Source organism: Chiloscyllium plagiosum, unplaced genomic scaffold (genome assembly GCF_037043375.1).
Source record: "Chiloscyllium plagiosum isolate Xiang-an unplaced genomic scaffold, Cpla_swu_hap1 HiC_scaffold_16, whole genome shotgun sequence".
Lineage (NCBI taxonomy): Eukaryota > Metazoa > Chordata > Chondrichthyes > Orectolobiformes > Hemiscylliidae > Chiloscyllium > Chiloscyllium plagiosum.
Window position 1 is genome coordinate 19,008,223 of NW_028270154.1, and position 20,098 is coordinate 19,028,320.

The window sequence follows — 20,098 nt, forward strand, 5'->3', positions numbered from 1 at the left end:
TGAGGGCATGGAATGCGCTGCCTGTGGGAGTGGCAGAGTCAGAATCATTGATGACCTTTAAGCGGCAATTGGATAGGTACATGTATGGGTGCTTAAGCTAGAACAAATGTTCGGCACAACATCGTGGGCTGAAGGGCCTATTCTATGCTGTATTGTTCTGTGTTCTATGTTCTATACTTCTATCAGGTCGTCTCTCAGCCTCCAATACCTTAGCAAAAAACTATCCAAGTTTGTCCAACCTCTCCTTACAACTAATAGACTCCAATCCTGGCAACATCCTGGTAAACCTTATTTGCACCCTCTCCATTGCCTCTACATCCTTCCTATAGTATGGTGACCAGAACAGTGCATAATATTCCAAATGTACTTTATTTAAGATTTATACATCTGACTTGCCAACATTTATACTCTGTGCCGTGACCAGTGAAAACAAATATGCCATATGCCTTCTTTCCCACTTTATCCACTTGTGTTGCCACTTTCAGAGAGTCATGGACTTGCACCCCAAGATCCCTCTGTATATCAATGCTCCTAAGGATCCTGCCATTTACTGTATAGATAGATACCAGTGTTGCAGCTGTTTCCTTATCTCCAAGCAAAATTAAACGTGAATTCAAACATATTCTTTACCATCGCAAATTTATCAATATCCTGAGAAAGGTCAACCTATCAAGATAGCCATTCCCAGGTATTATCTGAGAATTCACATGCCATCTGCAACAGGTACACTTACACATTTGAATTTAATGAAATACCTTGCAAACTCCTGTTGGTTTGACAGACGAACTTTCAAGTCCTCGTTTTCTTGTTGAAGGATTTTAACTTTCTCCTCAAGTATGTTATTTATTTCAATCTAAATGAACAGTCAAGGGCAATAAAAATCTTATTGTTAGTCACAAATCAAATAACAAGAAAATAAAATTTCTCACCACAAATTTTCATTGTCTACACTGTCAAACTACTGAATGTACCAGATTTTTCATCTGTAACACTTCCTTATCCAACTGATGGATTCTTTCATTCTTCATTTCCACCACAAAACGTAAACTCTCCAGTTCCTGCTCCCAGAATAAGTTCGGTGGGTGTGAGTCCTGCAGTTTAAAAGAACAGAGTTTTAAAGAGTTAAGTGGTTATTTTGAGATGAAAAGTGAATAAATAGACCAGTTTTACTATTTTAATCTATTTGGAGAAAATTGCAAAGTGGATTATATCTAGTTTTTGAAGGCAGCTCACCGCCATCTCAAGTGTGATGAGGGATGGGCAACAGACGCTGGCCCAGCCAATGACGCTCACATCCCATTAATAAATACATAGAATGTAAAATCTAAAATGACTTTAACTGCTCATATCAATGTCTATGTTTTCCTGTGGTTATAGCATTGAACCTGTGATGATTTCAGTCTGTATGTGACAATGAGGTAACTCATTGAGACTTTTATAAACTTATTTACAAAGCTGTGCTTTCTTTGAGCAGGACACTCCTCAGAGTTCATGGGAATCACAAACATACTTATGGATTTGCAGCAGTGATAGGAGTAGAGTGATAAAGGAATTGCTATCTTGCAACAGAACAAATCTATCTGGCTCAGCTTCTATTGCTCGGATAGTCTCATGACACAATGGTAATGATAATGAAATAATCACAGCTATCAAATTCTATCAAATCGTCCACAACAAACCCAGACATGAGTAACACAAACCTCTGGTGCTGGACAGATTTCTGGACTACAGTCACCTGTTTCTCTCAAGCAAGCTACATTTAGAACATGCCATGTCTAAAAATCACCGATGTACTGTATCTGAGGGAAAATCAATCAACTTTGATTTGTTTTCAAATCCAAGACTGAGGTCATGGTTTACCAGGCAGCAATGATCTCCCCACTCCTCCTGTTGAATCATCCAACATGGAAACAGACATTTCGGATCAACTAGCCCACTTTGACCATGTTCCCAAACTAAACTAGAGTCACTTGCCTGCACTTGGCCCATATCCCTCCCTTTCCTATTTGTGAATGTATCCAAATGTCTTTTAAACATAGATGCAGATACAGTTACAATCATTTCCTCTGGCAGTTCATTCCACATAAGAACCACTCTGTTTAAAAAAGTTGCCCCTCATGTCCTTTTTAAACCCTTCTCCTCTCACCTTAAATGTATGCTCCTAGTTTATGAACTCTCCCAACCGAGGACAAAGACCCATGTGATTCACCTTACCTAAGCCCCTCATGGCTTTATAAAACTCAGTAAGCTCACTCCTCAACCTCCCATGTTCCAGTGAAGAGTCACAGTCTTCCCAATGTATTCTTAGAACTCAAACCATCCATTCCCAGCAACATCCTGGTAAATCTTTTCTGAACCCTCTCCAATTTAATAATATCCTTCCTATAACAGAGTGACCAAAACTACACACAGTAATCCAGAAGAGGCCTCACTAACGTCCTATACAACTTCAACGTGGTGTCTCAATTCCTATGTTCTATGGAAACTTGGACAATCTATTTCCCAGCCAAAATGGCCAGCATCAAGGCACTAATCACTCAAAGTAACACCAATGGGTGGGGCACACCATTCATATACGTGACACCAACCTTCCAAAGCAACTGGTCTATATAGAACTATGTTCCAAGAAAAATAGAGGGAATGCTTTAGGGGATGGCCTCAGGAGGTCAAACATACCCACCAACTCAAGGGAGAACATGGCTTGTGACCAATCAAAATGAAGGAGGCTAATTCAGGAATGCACTGAACACAGTCAGGAGATTTCAGCGGGAATGTTCTGAGTCGAAGCCCAGGCATTGAAGTGAATGTAGAAACTTTCAATCAACCTATCGATCCAACTCTTCAAGCACCACCTGCCCTTTATGCATCAGAAAATGTAGACCATGCATTGAACTTAATAGCCATGTAAGAACCTATCAAAACTGAGTGGAAGCAAGTCATCCTTGATCTTGACAGACTACCTTAGAAGAAGATTAGTTATATTCACTCTCTTCTTGGGAAACCAGTTCCCGTTTGAATTAAAATAAAAACAAACAACTACAGATGCTGAAAATCTGAATTCAAACTCATTTTCATTTTAAATTCCCCAGTGCATTCTCCATGTCAACAGTTTCATGAAACAGATTTCATCTGCCACAATTAGCATACAATTTGAATGCTGGTTTCCCTTTGTATTAATAATTTGTCTGTCCTGATGAACACCAGGTTAAAAATTTCGACACCATCTGACATTTTTCAGCAATACTCAAATTATAATACTACCAAACATTATATTGCAATGTAAATGCAAAATACTGTAATCTAAAATGAACACAGAGAATGCTGGAGACACTCAATAGGACTGTGGAGAGAGAAACGGAATGCAAAAACTTTTCTTCAGAACACCATAACTGTGAAGTGCAGCACAATAAACTTGTTGATCCCAGGAGGAATAGTAAAGTTAAAGACAACATTGTCTTAACTTCTCAAACCCTGAGGTGTAGTGACTGTCACATTAAATCATTACCAGGTCTTCACACTCTCTAATGCAAAGGAAAGTGCAACATTTTATATCAATGGAAGGGGCCGAACAGGGAAGATAGATAAACTCAGGGCATGGTTAGGAACATAGGACTGGGTTATCATAGCAATTATGGAAACATGGCTCAGGAATGGGCATGACTGGCAGCTTAATGTTCCAAGATACAAATGCTACAGGAAGGATAGAAAGGGAGGCAAGAGAGGAGGGGGAGTGGCATTTTTGATAAGGGATAGCATTACAGCTGTGCTAAGGGAGGATATTCCCAGAAATACATCCAAGGAAGTTATTTGGGTGGAACTGAGAAATAAGAAAGGGATGATCACCTTATTGGGATTGTATTATAGACCCCCCAGTAGTCAGAGGGAAATTGAGAAACAAACTTGTAAGGAGATCTCAGCTATCTGTAAGAATAATAGAGTCGTTATTGTAGGGGATTTTAACTTTCCAAACATTGACTGGGACTGCCATAGTGTTAAAGGTTTAGATGGAGAAGAATTTCTTAAGTGTGTACAAGACAATTTTCTGATTCAGTATGTGGATGTACCTACTAGAGAAGGTGCAAAACTTGACCTACTCTTGGGAAATAAGGCAGGGCAGGTGACTGAAGTGTCAGTGGGGGAGCACTTTGGGGCCAGCGACCATAATTCTATTAGTTTTAAAATAGTGATGGAAAAGGATAGACCAGATCTAACAGTTGAAGTTCTAAATTGGAGGAAGGCCAATTTTGACAGTATTAGGCAAGAACTTTCAAAAGCTGATTGGAGGCAGATGTTCGCAGGTAAAGGGACAGCTGGAAAATGGGAAGCCTTCAGAAATGAGATAACAAGAATCCAGAGAACGTATATTCCTGTCAGGGTGAAAGGGAAGGCTGATAGGTATAGGGAATGCTGGATGACTAAAGAAATTGAGGGTTTGGTTAAGAAAAACAAGGAAGCATATGTCAGGTATAGACAGGATAGATCCTTAAAAGAGTATAAAGAAAGTAGAAGTATACTTAAGATGGAAATCAGGAGGGCAAAACAGGGACATGAGATAGCTTTGGCAAAGAGAATTAAGGAGAATCCAAAGGGTTTTTACAAATATATTAAGGACAAAAGGGTAACTAGGGAGAGAATAGGGCCCCTCAAAGATCAGCAAGGCGGCCTTTGTGTGGAGCCACAGAAAATGGGGGAGATACTAAATTAATATTTTACATCAATATTTACTGTGGAAAAGGATATGGAAGATATAGACTGTAGGGAAATAGATGGTGACATCTTGCAAAATGTCCAGATTACAGAGGAGGAAGTGCTGGATCCCTTGAAAGGGGTAAAGGTGGATAAATCTCCAGGACCTGATCTGGTGTACCCAAGAATTCTGTGGGAAGCTAGAGAAGTGATTGCTGAGCCTCTTGCTGAGATATTTGTATCATCAATGGTCACAGGTGAGGTGCCGGAAGACTGGAGGCTGGCAAACGTGGTGTCACTGTTTAAGACAAATCAGGGAACTATAGACCGGTGAGCCTGACCTCGGTGGTGGGCAAGTTGTTGGAGGGAATCCCGAGAGACAGGATGTACATGTATTTGGAAAGGCAAGGACTGATTAGGGATAGTCAACATGGCTTTGTGCGTGGGAAATCATGTCTTAAAAACTTGATTGAGTTTTTTGAAGAAGTAACAAAGAAGATTGATGAGGGCAGAGCAGTAGATGTGATCTATATGGACTTCAGTAAGGCGTTCGACAAGGTTCCCCATGGGAGACTGATTAGCAAGGTTAGATCTTATGAAATACAGGGAGAACTAGCCATTTGGATACAGAACTGGCTCAAAAGTAGAAGACAGAGGGTGGTGGTGGAGGGTTGTTTTTCAGACTGGAGGCCTGTGACCAGTGGAATGTCACAAGGATCGGTGTTGGGCCCTCTACTTTTTGTCATTTACATAAATGATTTGGATAGGAGCATAAGAGGTACAGTTAGTAAGTTTGCAGATGACACCAAAATTGGAGGGGTAGTGGCAGCGAAGAGGGTTACCTCAGATTACAACAGGATCTGGACCAGATGGGCCAATGGGCTTGAAGTGGCAGATGGAGTGTAATTCAGATAAATGCGAGGTGCTGCGTTTTGGGAAAGCAAATCTTAGCAGGACTTATAAACTTAATGGTAAGGTCCTAGGGAGTGTTGCTGAACAAAGAGACCTTGGAGTGCAGATTCATAGCTCCTTGAAAGTGGAGTCACAGGTAGATAGGATAGTGAAGAAGACATTTGGTATGCTTTCCTTTATTGGTCAGAGTATTGAGTACAGGAGTTGGGAGGTCTTGTTGCGGCTGTACAGGACATTGGTTAGACCACTGTTGGAATATTGCGTGCAATTCTGATCTCCTTTCTATCGGAAAGATATTGTGAAACTTGAAAGGGTTCAGAAAAGATTCACAAGGATGTTGCCAGGGTTGGAGGATCTGAGCTACAGGGAGAGGCCGAACAGGCTGGGGCTGCTTTCCGTGGAGATCCGGAGGCTGAGGGGTGACCTTATAGAGTTTTACAAAATTATGAAGGGCATAGTTAGGATAAATAGACAAAGTCTTTTCCCTGGGGTCGGGTAGCCCAGAACTAGGGGGCATAGGTTTAGGGTGAAAGGGGAAAGATATAAAAGAGACCTAAGGGGCAACATTTTCACGCAGAGGGTGGTATGTGTATGGAATGAGCTGCCAGAGGATGTGGTGGAGGCTGGTACAATTGCAACTTTTAAGAGGCATTTGGATGGGTATATGAATAGGGAGGGTTTGGAGGGATATGGGCTGGGTGCTGGCAGGTGGGACTAGATTGGGTTGGGATATCTGGTCGGCATGTACGGGTTGGACTGAAGGATCTGTTTCCATGCTGTACATCTCTATGACTCTATGACTATGGTAATCCCAGCCAGCGCAGGAATTGAACCCATGGTACTGGCGACACACTCCATTGCAAACCATCTAGTCAATTGAGCTAACCAACCACCATGGTGAAGTGCTAGGTCTGGTCAGATTTGTTTAATTCACATGGTTAAAATTTTAAATACCTGATTGTCTTTACTGAGATCTCTTCTTAATATTGCATCCTCAATCTTCTTTGTCTTCTTTTGAAATGTGTTGACTTGGGCAGTAAGCTCTTCAATTCTTTCCTTCAGTGGAAAATCAGAATAGTGAACTGGATTACAATCATTGCATTACTGAGACTAAATAATTAGTATTAAAATGTTTGAGGTGTTCAAACTAAAACAAATTGAATATTTTGGGTTTTTTTTCAGATTTTAAAGTAAATCAGAAGTATTTTCTTATCTGACTGTTGGCTTTTACTCTCCCATTAGGAAGCACATTAAGCCCACTGCTCCAATAGGTCGATAATTGTGCGGTAATAAGATGAATCATATAAACTGGTTCCTGTTTTGATCTCTTTTGTTCAGAGTTAGCTGATTTCGTCTGGTCACTGGGAGGCCACTGGCTCAATGCTGTTACATTGAGGAGGAAATATTGTCCAGGGTTTTCCTGGCTGATCACTTGCTGCAATTGCTTTAATAGTGTGCATGTATTCATTCACAGGAAGTGAACACAGTATGGCTGTCAATACTGATCCCTGCACAAACACATTATCTTCCATCACTCGCTTTCTGAATTTACACATAAATAACAGAAACTTGAACAAGGCAGATGAGGGCCCCAACATTAGCTTCTCCAGGAAAGGGGGACAGGGCAGAAAAATGGGGAGAGAAAATAAAGAAACAAGCAAACAAACTAACCTGAAGGCACGTGATAGTTTTCGTAAAGGACTCAGTCAATGATTTCTGCTCCTGTTTATGTAGCTTTATGAGCCCTAGTAAAAAGAAGGATAGTCCCTCAGAACGTAGGGCAGGTAATTTGCAAACAATGGATTAAAATTCGAACAAAAATTCAGTCTGTTAAATTACTGAATCATATAAACATTTTTTCAATCAATTTCTTAATCAAAATTTATATATGGAAATACAGCGAGTTATAATTCTTCTTATGGTTCAATCCTTCCCATGCTCGGGAATATCATCTAATTTCCCTTTGGCTTCAGGAAGTTTAAAATTGTGTTCTAGTCCTAGCAAGGCAGTGTTGAGTACAATTTAATCCCCATCCTCCAAAAGAGGGTAGAGAACTTGGTCTCATTGAGTTGCCATATATTCAGATTCAGAACTTGCAGATTAATACTGAGCACGATACAATGCCCAAATCTCACTTCAGGGAAGTAATAGTTATCTCTTCTGTAGTATTATATCTCATGGTCATAATATCTTTAAAAAACACAGTAGCAGAATCGTACAGGAGTCTGAATGGTGTGGACTGCAGAAGAATTTGTAGAAGAATCACTTGAGAAGTCCAGCAAAGCCCATCTACACATCAGGAGCAACCCACTGCATCTTTCATACAATTGTTCAATGGTGAGGAATTTCTTGCTAGACAGCAGCATGTTGTCAATTAAATAGAATTTTAGTTTGTTACAAGTCTTCTTAATGCCTGAACTTGCCTCATTGAATATTCAGTTTGCTAGCCCTCCAAATGCGAACAATTGAGACGTTGAGAAGTCATGACATTGGAAATCACAGCCGGTATCTGAAGATTGCAACACAAAGGATTTCCACATTGAACATTCTGTACCACCCTTTCAGGGCACACTTCATGGGCATGAGCTACATGCACTCCACATTCATGAATATAGTATCTAATATGTGCCAGCTTCTAAGAACCCTCATGGTCCATCTCTGATCCACTTACGGGACCCTTCTGCACTAACTGACATTGTCATGCAACAAGGATACCATACGGTCAGGGACATACACCCAGCACATCAAATGGACCAGGCTGCTTTTCCGGCCTGTTCGCTTGTTGTCACAGCGCTCACCCAGACCTAACCCAGATCTCACATCAAACCTACACTGCATCGACTTGCGCTTTGTCCCCTCAGCACATGACATCAGACTTACAGTACTACAACATTGCCTTGCCATTTAGTGCGGACACAAAGCCAGGAAGCTGGTCATGGTTCTGTTGTAGTCCTCAGTCAAGTCAAGGGAGATAGCCTATGGTCAAACGGTCCCTGCACAGTAAGCCATGGGCAGCCTCTGATACCAGTTCAGGAATGAGAGAGGTGCAGGTCTTAAAGGAGATTGATTGATACTCCATTGCACGGTTGTTATTTTTGGTGCAGCTGGAGAGGGGGTGTCCCAAGTGAATGGGTGGGCACTGTCTGAAGTCATGCAGGGTTGGGATCAGTGAGTGAGTGAGGGAAAATCTTAAATTATTACTGAGAGTGGTAGTTGGGGTTAGGTACAATAGCAAAGATAGAAAGTGAGATATCAGAGACGATGATGACACTCATACCGGTGGAGTGAGAAGGTCACAGTCCTTTTACTAGGTTGCTATGCATTCTCCAGATGGTTGAGACAGGTCTAATCCAATTACGAACCTTGTAACAGGTTTGCATGGCCTGGCATCATGTCATCCACTGCTGGTCCTGGGGAAGAGCACATTCCACCTCTGCACCAAACTGAACAATCCCTTCAGCTCCCTGACTGCAAAGCGTGACATCTCATTTCCCTTGTCTGTCACACCTTGGCCAAATACCAAGAACCGTGGAGGGTTGTTCTGGACTGACTGTTTGTGGTGTGAAAAGTAGCCATTTAAAGATGGCACCCATGCCAGGGATGGCAGCCAATTCCAGGATTTCGCACCAGTGACCAATTGTTCTGGGAACAGTGACAGGTAAAATGGGACAGAATTGGATAGACAAAAGGGATTCCATTGGATTGGGGTAGATAGCCAATGAGATTTATAAAAAGACGTGAGGAGACAATCTGCTGAGGACAGTTTACAAAAAGAGTCGCTTGACTCCATCCATACTTCCTGCTCACTCAGGAAAGCAGCCAATATAATCAAAGATCCCTCCCATCCCAGTTATACTCTCTTCCACCTTCTTCCATTGGGCAGACGATACAAACATTTGAAAGCATGTACCAACAGATTCAAGAACTGCTTCTTTTCCGCTGCTATCAGATTTATATACTGGGGTTGATCTTTCTCTGCACCTTCTCTGCAGTTGTGACATTATATTCTATGTTCTGTTCTATTACCTGATGTGCTTATGTAAGGTATGGTTTGTCTGGATAGCATGCAAAACAATATTTGTCATTGTATCTTGGTACATGCGACAATCATATGAAAAATCAAAATCTATGAGGTGAATTTGGAAAGATATGGTGAGAAAATTGGCTAAGCTAAAAGCTAAGGTTAGATTTTTAACCTTGTAACGGTTGTAAAACTAACGTAATGGAACTGCCCTATTTTCACTTCCATCTTTGGACAGAAATTGGGGTAACGTTTCAGGTTGAGATGACCTTTCTGCAGAACAGTTTCAACTGTTCCGATGAAGGGTCACCTCGATCTGACTCGTTACCACTGTTTCTCTCCACACATGTTGCCTGATCCGCTGAATATTCCCAGAACGTTGTGTTTTTATATCAGATGACCAGTACTTGCAAAATGTTGCTTCTGTTTTGCTTTTCTAATTGCACTTCTACCGATTTCAGTAAGATTTAGACATTTTTTTATAAGAAATGGCTGAGATCAGTTTACAGTTTTACAATAACTTGTACCACATTAAAGAAACCTATTGTTGTCAATATAAACGGGGAAAATAGTTCCTTATGGGAGATCTTGGTGTTTTTGTGTGGGATGGGCTAGAAAGAGTGCAAAAAGAGTTGGAAAGAGTCAGAACAATATGTTGGCTGTTTGCTCCTTTAAGGCAGACAGCCTCAGTGCCTGATCACTGATCACCTTTTAGAAAAAGGGGAAAATAATCAGCAGATTAGGCTGGCTTAGCTTTTCACACAACTTTCTTTCAGCAAAGTAAAGGAGCTGGCTACTATAGAACTAACTACTGCTTCGGGCATTATTCAAAGGACATCTAAAACTCCATGGTTTCTAAAGTTAAAAATCACACAATACCAGGTTATAGTCCAACAGGTTTATTTGGAAGCACTCGCTTTCGGAGCGACAACCACCTGATGAAGGAGCAGCTAGTGCTTCCAAATAACCCTGTTGGACTATAACCTGATGTTGTGCGATTTTAACTTTGTCCACCCCAGTTCAACACTGGCACCTCCAAACCAATCCATGGTTTGTAGATTTGAAACACTTTCATTATAAAGAGAGATCTTGGGACTATAATTTATTATCTATTAACGTCGAAGGAAAGACGTAAAGGGAAGATTAATGGTGGTAGGGTCAAAATGGGGATTGATAAAGCAAACAAATTTGCCCACAGTGTTAACTCTGAAAGAGCCATAGTATTTAAAAGAGAGTTGCAATGCCTGGAAGAAGGGACACCCTTGTATCTCAGACATAAAAGAGGACTCACATGACACAATGCAAGTCTGTGGTAAGTGTGAAAGATGATTAGAAAAGAACAGCAAGTTAAGTGGAATTGGTCCAGGCAGTGAAGAGGCAGTAAGTATGAATGTGCAAATTTAGCCCATGGCAGTAAGCTTCCTTCCAAAACAAAATGTGACCTGTTTCAGGTAAATATAGGGTAAACTCATCTTGTAGACCAACAGATTACTATTGCTATGGAAACTGTTGCTAAAGCAGCTTTTATTAGTCAGGATTATGTCAAGAGGCTTTTCTCTTTTCAAAGCGAGTGTACTATTTTGTAAAGCCACTTTTTGGTTCATTCTACAAGAAATATGCGTTTTGTTCTCTTTTCAATGACCTTTGGTATTTTTTTCTTGATTTTTAGGTTTGAGTAACCTATAATCGAAAGTGTAATTGGATTTCAAAGGTGATTTTTATAAAAACAGATAGCAGTCAACTTTCATCATTCATATGCAGAATAAACCTCACCTTTCTCTCATTCAGAGAAGCATGAATGCAACTCCGATAAAGTGTACAAACCTGCTATCGCAGCCTCACATTCCTCTCTTAGGATTTTGACATATTCAGAGTGGCTGGCTTTCAGTTCATCTATTCTGGACTCTGACTGTGCAGCTTCTTTCTGTAGAGTATACAAAACAGTTTGATAATCATTGACTTTTAAATAAATAATGCCCGCTTGCCACAATGCAAGTAAGTTTTAAGCACTATTCAAATAACCAGTCAACAGACCAAGCTCAAAAGGAACAGGTTGTAGCTTTGTTCACAGGAAGAGTCTACATCTAGCATTTAAATCCTTGAAGTGGTGATGTTTCTTTCCCCAATAATTTTTCGCATTAGTGAAGTTGTTCTGAAACAAAGTTTCATTGAAGGATTTATACCCAAATTATGTTTGATAGATCTGCGCATTTCCAGCATTCACTGTTTTAAGTTCCTGCATTTGAGAGATTTTGTTGTGTTTTGATCATGCCATGTGACCATTGCTGGTTACACCAGCATTTGTTGCTAATTCTTAACTGCCATTAAGAAGATGATGAATAATGAACCAAAAGCATTTAGAGCCATAGAGATGTGCAGCACAGAAACAGGCCCTTCAGCCTAACTTGTTCATGCCGACCAGATATCCTAAATGAATCTAGTCCCATTTACCAGCATTTGGCATATATTCATTTAAACCCTTCCTATTCATGTACCCATCCAGATGTCTTTTAAATGTTGTAGTTGCACCTACCTCCACCACTTCCTCTGGCAGCTCATTCCATACATGCATCACCTTGTGCATGGAAAAAGTTGTCCCTTAGGTCCCTTTTAAATATTTCACCTCTCACCTTAAACCTATGCCCTCTAGTTTTGGACTCCCCACCCATGGAGAAAAGTCCTTGACTATTTACCCTAACCACGCCCCTTATGATTTTACAAGCCTCTATAAAGGTCATCCCTCAGCCTCTGACAATCCAGAGAAAATAGCGCCTCACCCCGGGCCTATTCAGCCTCTCCCTGTGGCTTAACCCCTCCAACCCAGGAAACATCTTTGTAAATCTTTTCTGAACTCTTTCAAGTTTAACAACATCCTTCCTATAGTCAGAAAACCAGAATTTAATGCAGTATTCCAAAAGTACCCTAACCAATGTCCTGTACAGCTGCAACATGACCTTTCAACTCCCATACTCGATGCTCTGACAAATAAAGGCAAGTATACCAAACGCCGTCTTCACTACCCTGTCTACCTGCGACTTCACTTTCAAAGAACTATCAAGCTATACTCCAAGGTCTCTTTGCTTGGCAACACTACCCAGGACATTACCATTAAGTGTATAAGTCCTGCCTTGACTTCCCCTATCAAAATGCAACACCTCACATTTATCTACATTAAACATTATCTGTCACACCTCGACCCATATTTGCCACTATATTGAGCAAGTCCACACCACTGCTTATAGAACTCACAGATTCATGGAAAGTATTAGAGTAACCCCAACCATGGGGAATTATTTTTCTGTGCAGCTCCTCAATTTCATTTTAGCCTTTGGCATGGTCAACCGCAGCATTTTCTTCCAATGCTTTTCTTTCATTTTAGAGGGTTGGTTAGCTCAATTGGCTGGACAGGTGGTTTGCGAAGCGGAGTGATGCCACTGCATGGGTTCAATTTCTGTACCAGCTGAGGTTACCATGAATGACTCTCCTTCTCAATCTCTCCCCTCTCCTGAGGTGTGGTCTGGTAAGACCGTGACAATTTTATCATTACCTTTCCTTCCACCGTCCAGCTAACTGGGACTGATCTTTCTTTCTTTGTTCCTCCCTTAGTTAAACAACCATTGCCAAATCCAAATTGGATCCGTCCTGAAGATCTGATTTATTGCATTGGTTAACGGACAGCCTGTCAGCCTTCTCAGGTGGATGAAAAGATCCCCTGGCATTATTGTGGAGCACTGTTACCCTCGTATCCAGGAAAACTTCTACCTTGGAGGTTATTTTGAGGTAATGAAAAGTCTAATAGAAAAGAAGGTTATTTTAGTTCAGTTCTGCAGCTCTCACACCCATTCCCTGGAACAAACTCCAAACATCCTTTCTCTATCTCTTTACTAACAAATCACTTGCTTGTTATCTAATTTTAATTCAGATGACCAAAAACTTGGTTAAATTATAGGTTTTAATAAGCACCTTAAAAAGAGGAAAGCAAGATAGAGAGCTGCAGGGAGAGCATTCCAGTTTCGGACATGGGCAACTAAAGGCACAGTGAAAAATGATGGAGCAATTAAATTGTGAATTCACAGAAGGTTGAAAGTAGAGGGCTGCGAATAGTTATAATGTACCTTTAGAGATTAAACAATTGGAAACAATTGACTATACATTTCCATGCCCTGTACAAACCATTTTTAAGTTATCCCTATTCTACCAGTAGGATGAACTGAAAATTTGCACCAGAGGTTTGCCTTTATTCATAACTCAAACCTTTTGCAGTTCCTGTTTCAGTCTCTCAACATCCTCAGCAAGTATCTGCTGAAGCTGTTTTTTCTCTGCACTATGAATTGAACAGAGATCTTCTTTAAGTTGTGTAAGTTCCGTCTTGTGCTCCTCTCTGATCTCTTGCAACTCTTTCTCATGTCTCCTGTGAAGGGCTGCTTCTGACTTCTGTAGCTGTTCAGAAATATTTCCCAGTAAATCTGAAGAAAGGAAGTGAAAAAGCAAAGTGTTAAAACCCATCGGAGAAGAGATTTCAATGGATAGCAAAATAGTGCAAAGCACAAAAGTTCGTTCACTTCTCAAATGAAAATAATAAGACTGCTGATCTTTCTGTTGAATGGGCCAAGGTGGAAAATTCAGCAGGAATAACAATCAATTGTTAAATATTTAACCCTGTTTTGTTGTTACACAGATTCCAGACCAGACAGATAGTGCAACTTTAACACAGTTACATGACAACATGAAATGTGACATTCTGGTTTAAAAAAATATAAAAGAATACATATAACACTGACTCCATTGCCTTCAGTTGCACTCTTAGTGCAATGGAGTCAGTGTTAGATGTGTTCAGTCAGTTATAGATTTGTATTGTACAGTAAGACACCAAGGCTAGAACCCAGACTGTGGATATGTAAGTCTGTGATACGGTAGCTCCGTAAATAGTCTGTGTTGTTAATAAAGATCAAGACATTGGTCTGAACCAGAACCCAGTTTTTGTGGGTTGAAGGAAAGATCCTATGTTGGTATGTATGGTCCAGATCATATGACATTGTAATGAGTAATATTGCAAATTAATAGTTGACATATCCAAACTGTGTATCATGAGCCATCCATCAGATAGAACAAGGACTCAATTACTGAAGGTATCATGCTAGGCAACGACACATCTTTGACAAATGATACATATCCAGCTAGGATGACAGATAGCACACTGCAGGGTAAAGCTACACAAGTCATGATAACTGTAAAAGGGCTAGATCTGGTCATGTCAGATGTTCTATGAGCATCCTTGTACATGTTATTGGAAAAAAAAGTTCCCATTCTCTAAAAGAAAAAGAAGGGAATTTTGTATTATGACATAGATTCCAGACCAATTGAACAGTGCACCTTTAAGGTTATTGATACCGCAACATGTGCAGTTCAGGCATAAAAAATATCCATCTCACCTTCAGTCAGTCAATTTCTGAGTGAAATGGAGTCAATGCAGTGTGTTCAATCAGTCATTTGTGTACATGGAACATAAGTAGCACTGAACCCAGATCAAGTGCATGTCTGTAATATTATAGTAAGGTAAATAGTTGGTTGGTGTTGTTAATAAACTGCATGATATCTGTCTCAACAAGAATGAAGTCTTTGTGGTATATATTAAGTGAGCTAACTTATAAAGGTAACACGCAGGCCATATCATATTGTGTGGGACCCAAAAAAATCAAGTCAGCTTATCTGGTACTATAGTCCGAGCTAAATGCTTGAGATTTTCTGGATTTTGAGATCACTATATTTGTTACTATGATAAAAAAAATTGTTAATGCTAGTCAAATCATGTTTTTAGTGGGATTAGAAAAGGGTGATTTTGAAGAGCAAGTGAGGACTGCAGATGCTGGAGAATCAGAGTTGAAAAGAGTGATGCTGGAAAAGCACTGCAGGTCAGGCAGCATCTGAGCAGCTCGTTGTTTCTTTAAAATTACCATGGAGTCTCAGTTCCTGATGACATACAAAGATGTTGCCAGGGTTGGAGGATTTGAGCTAAAGGGAGAGGTTGAATAGACTAGGGCTGTTTTCCCTGGAGCATTGGAGGCTGAGGGGTGACCTTATAGAGGTTTATAAAATCATGAGGGGCATGGATAGGATAAATAGACAAAGGCTTTTCCTGGGGTGGGGGAATCCAGAACTAGAGGACATAGGTTTAGGGTGAGAGGGGAAAGATATAAAAGAGACCAAAGGTGCAACTTTTTCACACTGAGTGTGGTATGTGGATGGAATGAGCTGCCAGTGGAAGTGGTGGAGACTAGTACAATTGCAACATTTAAAAGGCATCTGGATGGGTATATGAATAGGTAGAGTTTAGAGGGATATAGGTCACATGCTGCCAGGTGGGACTAGATTGGGTTGGGATATCTGGTTGGCATGGGCGAGTTGGACCAAAGGGTCAGTTTGTTGTACATCTCTATGACTCTATGACTAAGGAGGAACACAGAAATCCTTCCCATTTAGAAAAGGTTTTCAAATACATTTCCCTTAGGCCACATTTTCAATTCAGCATGAAACTGCCAGTGCTCTTGCTGAGACTACACATCGAATCCTGAATGCAAATGAGGGAATTTGAACATTCACATTAGGATGATGATCCTGCTGTACTGAATTAGCAAGATTAAATGGAGCAGAATCTTTTCAGGTGAAGATTATTGCAAAGACAGAGAAAGATTTCTACATGCTGTACACATACACCTTTACTAGGAACTTGTTAATCATCTGTAGCTTTCATGTCATTTAATGTGATGGCTAAACACAGTTCAGTATTAAACTATATTATTCTACCCTCTCCTTTCAAACCAAAAATAAAGAACTCCAGAAATTGCAATGCTGATTTCACTTTAAACTGGATCTGTTCGTAACTGAGGAACAAGCTGTAAGCATGTTTACTGGAATGTGCACTTTGATTATATTTGCTTTAATATTTTACAATCAGCCATGTGCAAATATATCAAGGATTGGTTAAAAATCCAAACGTTTCCTACTTATTAAAAAATCATGCTCACAATCTACAGTGAGATGATACTCTGCTGCAGAAAATGCACACAACACACTGGGCAGGTTCAGCTCTCCATGCATTTCCATTTTTTTAACCTCCTAAGCCATAACTACTATTCTATCTCATTCACATCAGTTCTCACTGAGCTGCTGCACAAAGAATTGCATTCTACAAACCGGTCTTCCATTTTTGCCAACAGCGCCTATCAACATGGCCTGAAGCCTGCTGAATGTGTTTGGATTAACAAAGCACAAAAAGAGAATCAAGTCTTCAGTTGTTGTGATAAAGTGAATCTAAATGTAAATATGCGTCAGCTGGCCCAGAAAGAAGGCTATACACAACCTTTGTACACATTTTCAGCCTTTTGGCACTGTTTCAATTCTAGTTTTTTCAAAAAAAATGCAAGTCATCAAACTTTAATAATAAATCTATTTTATATACATTATACTTTATCTCTTTCCATTTGAATCACTAACAAGACTGAAAGAGGCAAAGAAATGTTTGTGTATTTAAATCTGAAATCGATAGAGCTGAAGTGAGAGGGGTGAGAACAGAAAGCCTTCAGGGAGTTAAAGAGGAAGAGGCAGAAAAATAATGAGGAAATAGAGAAAAAATACTTTAGTACTAGAATACCAACGTGATCAAATTGTGAAAGGCAAAATAAATGGAGTCAAATATGAAATAGAGACTTGAAGCAACACATAAAGCAAAAACAGCAAACACTGCTCACAGAATGAGTAAATTCTCTGATGTAAGAGTATTGGCGAAGTAAGGGAAATTTCTGTGTTATGTGACCAAAATCATTAAAAACTTAGATACTTTGCTTGAAAACTTTATGCTAAAAAGGAGCTTAATTTAACAGTTTTTTTAATATATTAAAACAATTTTCTGACCTGATCTTTTCCTGAAATTTCATCATTCCATCCAATAGATGTCTGGTCATGCATTTAAAACGAATTACAGAATTTGTTTGAAATAACTTGTTTTACATAAAAGGAGAAGCATTTGTATGATTTGATCCTTATTTAGGTCAAACCTAAGCAAGCAACTTGGCGTCATGAAAGCACAAACAATTCTATTTTAATGAGTACAGGAGGAGACAAATTCAAGTATATGGTAATGAACTGAAGCAAATTGATAACTAAAGGAATAATCACTTACTGGATAGTGAGAATTAACATTTAAAAATGCAGCTATCCTTTGTGGCTAACTAAGACAACTTAGTTTTTTAAATTGCAAAACTGTGTTGTCTATATATACACTCAGTGTGAACAAATCAAAATCAAACAGTGAGAATAAAGAGGGTCTATAAGAAGCTGACTTTTATTTACTATTAGCATATGTCTAAGCTTGGTTTTACAGTTTATTGGTGCAATGGTGTTAAGTAGCACTCATTAAACTCAGGTGAAAGCAACAATGGCCACGCATTTCAAATGCTACATTTTAGAAACACAATTTCCTTCCAATATAATGAGGAAGCTACTCCCTTTCCCAGAAGGGACACTTGTCAGTGTCCAAATGTAGATGTTGCCAATCTTCAGCATATGTAATTTTTGTAGTGTTCACAAGTGCTTTGTGAAGAGAGGACTACCAATCTATTTAATTGATTGATTGGTAGACATTTTAAAACAATGGTTAAATGAATATGCAAGATTTGGCATATGACTAAGGCAGTAAGTCAGGTGAAAATTTGGAAATTGCCTGGTCACCTGCCATGTTCGTTTGAAGGTATTTGTGACTTTGTTCACCATTGTGATCAGAGTAATTTTTCCATTAAGTCTCAGTTCCTGTACAGATATCGTGGTTGTAGTGAATACAGTATTGTTGATTGATACAAAATTAATCTCTAGACCAACTTCACCTCATATAATCTCCGTACTTACTTCATTCAAAGTATTATCAGCACAGTCTTTGTATCCTTCTTAAACATGGAATAGTGCAGTGCATGGTGCAGGAAATCTAACTGGCCTCAGAACATTGGGAGCAGCTCAGATTCATTTCATGGCGTCAGGAAGGCACAACAATGCCTCTTTTTCCTCAGGAGGCTTAGATAATTCAGGATGTCCATAAAGACCCTCACCAACTTTTACAGATGCACCACAGAAAGCAAACTATCTGGGTGCATAATGACTTGGTACAGCAACTGCTCTGCCCAGGACTGTAAGAAACTACAGAAAGTTGCAAACACAGCCCAGACCATCAAGCAAGCCAACCTCCCGTCCATGGAGTCCATCCTCATTTCTTATTGCCTTGGAAAGGCTATCAACATCATCAAAGACCCCTCCCACCCTGGTATTACTCTCTTCCAACCTCTTCTAAAAAAGATACAGAAGCTTAAACGCATTAAAACAGGTTTAAGAACAGCTTTTTCACTGTTGTTATTAGACTGCTGAATGGACCTCACTAATTTCAAATCAAATGATAAGCTTGCTTTGGTGCACCTCCTGTGCAGCTGTAACCTTGTATGCCTCGCTCTATGTACCCTATAATCTATACGTCCTTGTATGCTATGATCTGCCTGTACTGCTCGCAAAACAAAACAAACTTTTCACTGTACTTAGGTACATGTGACTACAATAAGTCAAATCAAATTTGGCCTGTTGATATTGGCACAGAATTAATGGACCAGCTTTCTCTAGAGGAGGGTAAATTGCAATATGCCAAGCAAATTAGTAATGTTCTTGACCATTTCATCTTAAGTATAATTCCCTAGAAATATGTGCTCATAATATTTCAGTGACAGTCTTTAACTCAACTAATTAATGTTTGAAGGAATAAGATTTCAGGACTGGGAATTCACCAGTTCTTTGAAGGTGGACTCAGAGGTGGAAAGGATGGTAAAATGAGACATGAGGGAATCCAGAGCTTTGATATGGTTTCACTATCGTGAGGTATTACCAAAGGTGTAATGGCACTGCTTGTTCCAGGTTAATTAAAAGGTAATTAATTGTCCATCTCACTGCCCTGTCAGAGCAGGCCTCCCCCTACCTGTTGAACCCGACAATCTCTTTGAGGCAGCTTTCTGCTCTGCCCCTTCACTTTTCCGAGGTTCCATGGCCCATGGAGGGGCCCCAGCAGCAGCAATGGACACTCTGATACTGTTACAAGAGGCTCAGTCCTTCAACTGATGGGACTTGCCTGCCTTTGACAACTTTTCTCTGGTTATCTATCAAAAGGTGCCTCAGTCTGGAGGGGTTTTCTCCCTATCCTTGCTGCATCAGGAGTGACCACCCCGATCAGTGCTTCTGCCGACCCTCTGACTGGGCCGCTCATGTCTCGCAAGGCAGTTTACACGGAGTAGGATGGCTGTCCTGGCAATAGTCTCTTAATTGGCTGCCAAAGGAATCTTCTTTGTCCCTGCCCTCCCCTTCACTTTTTTGATCATGCAGCATTGCCCTTTGATGAGAAGGGCACTGCTTGTCACTGGCCACTCGAGTGTTTGGTTTCTTCCTGGTGGTGGG

General features: G+C 40.1%; 1 protein-coding gene across 1 annotated transcript in view; it reads right to left on the reverse strand.

The window, feature by feature from the left end:
• The window catches only part of ccdc69 (coiled-coil domain containing 69), a 65,882-nt gene that overhangs the window by 11,877 nt on the left and 33,907 nt on the right, over positions 1-20,098 (reverse strand). The window contains exons 3-8 of the mRNA XM_043703223.2: positions 13,874-14,085; positions 11,444-11,543; positions 7,270-7,343; positions 6,553-6,654; positions 972-1,091; positions 756-853 (exon numbers count right to left, since the gene is read on the reverse strand). Coding sequence (XP_043559158.1) covers positions 756-853; positions 972-1,091; positions 6,553-6,654; positions 7,270-7,343; positions 11,444-11,543; positions 13,874-14,085 — 706 coding nt within the window. The remainder of the gene's footprint in view (positions 1-755; positions 854-971; positions 1,092-6,552; positions 6,655-7,269; positions 7,344-11,443; positions 11,544-13,873; positions 14,086-20,098) is intronic.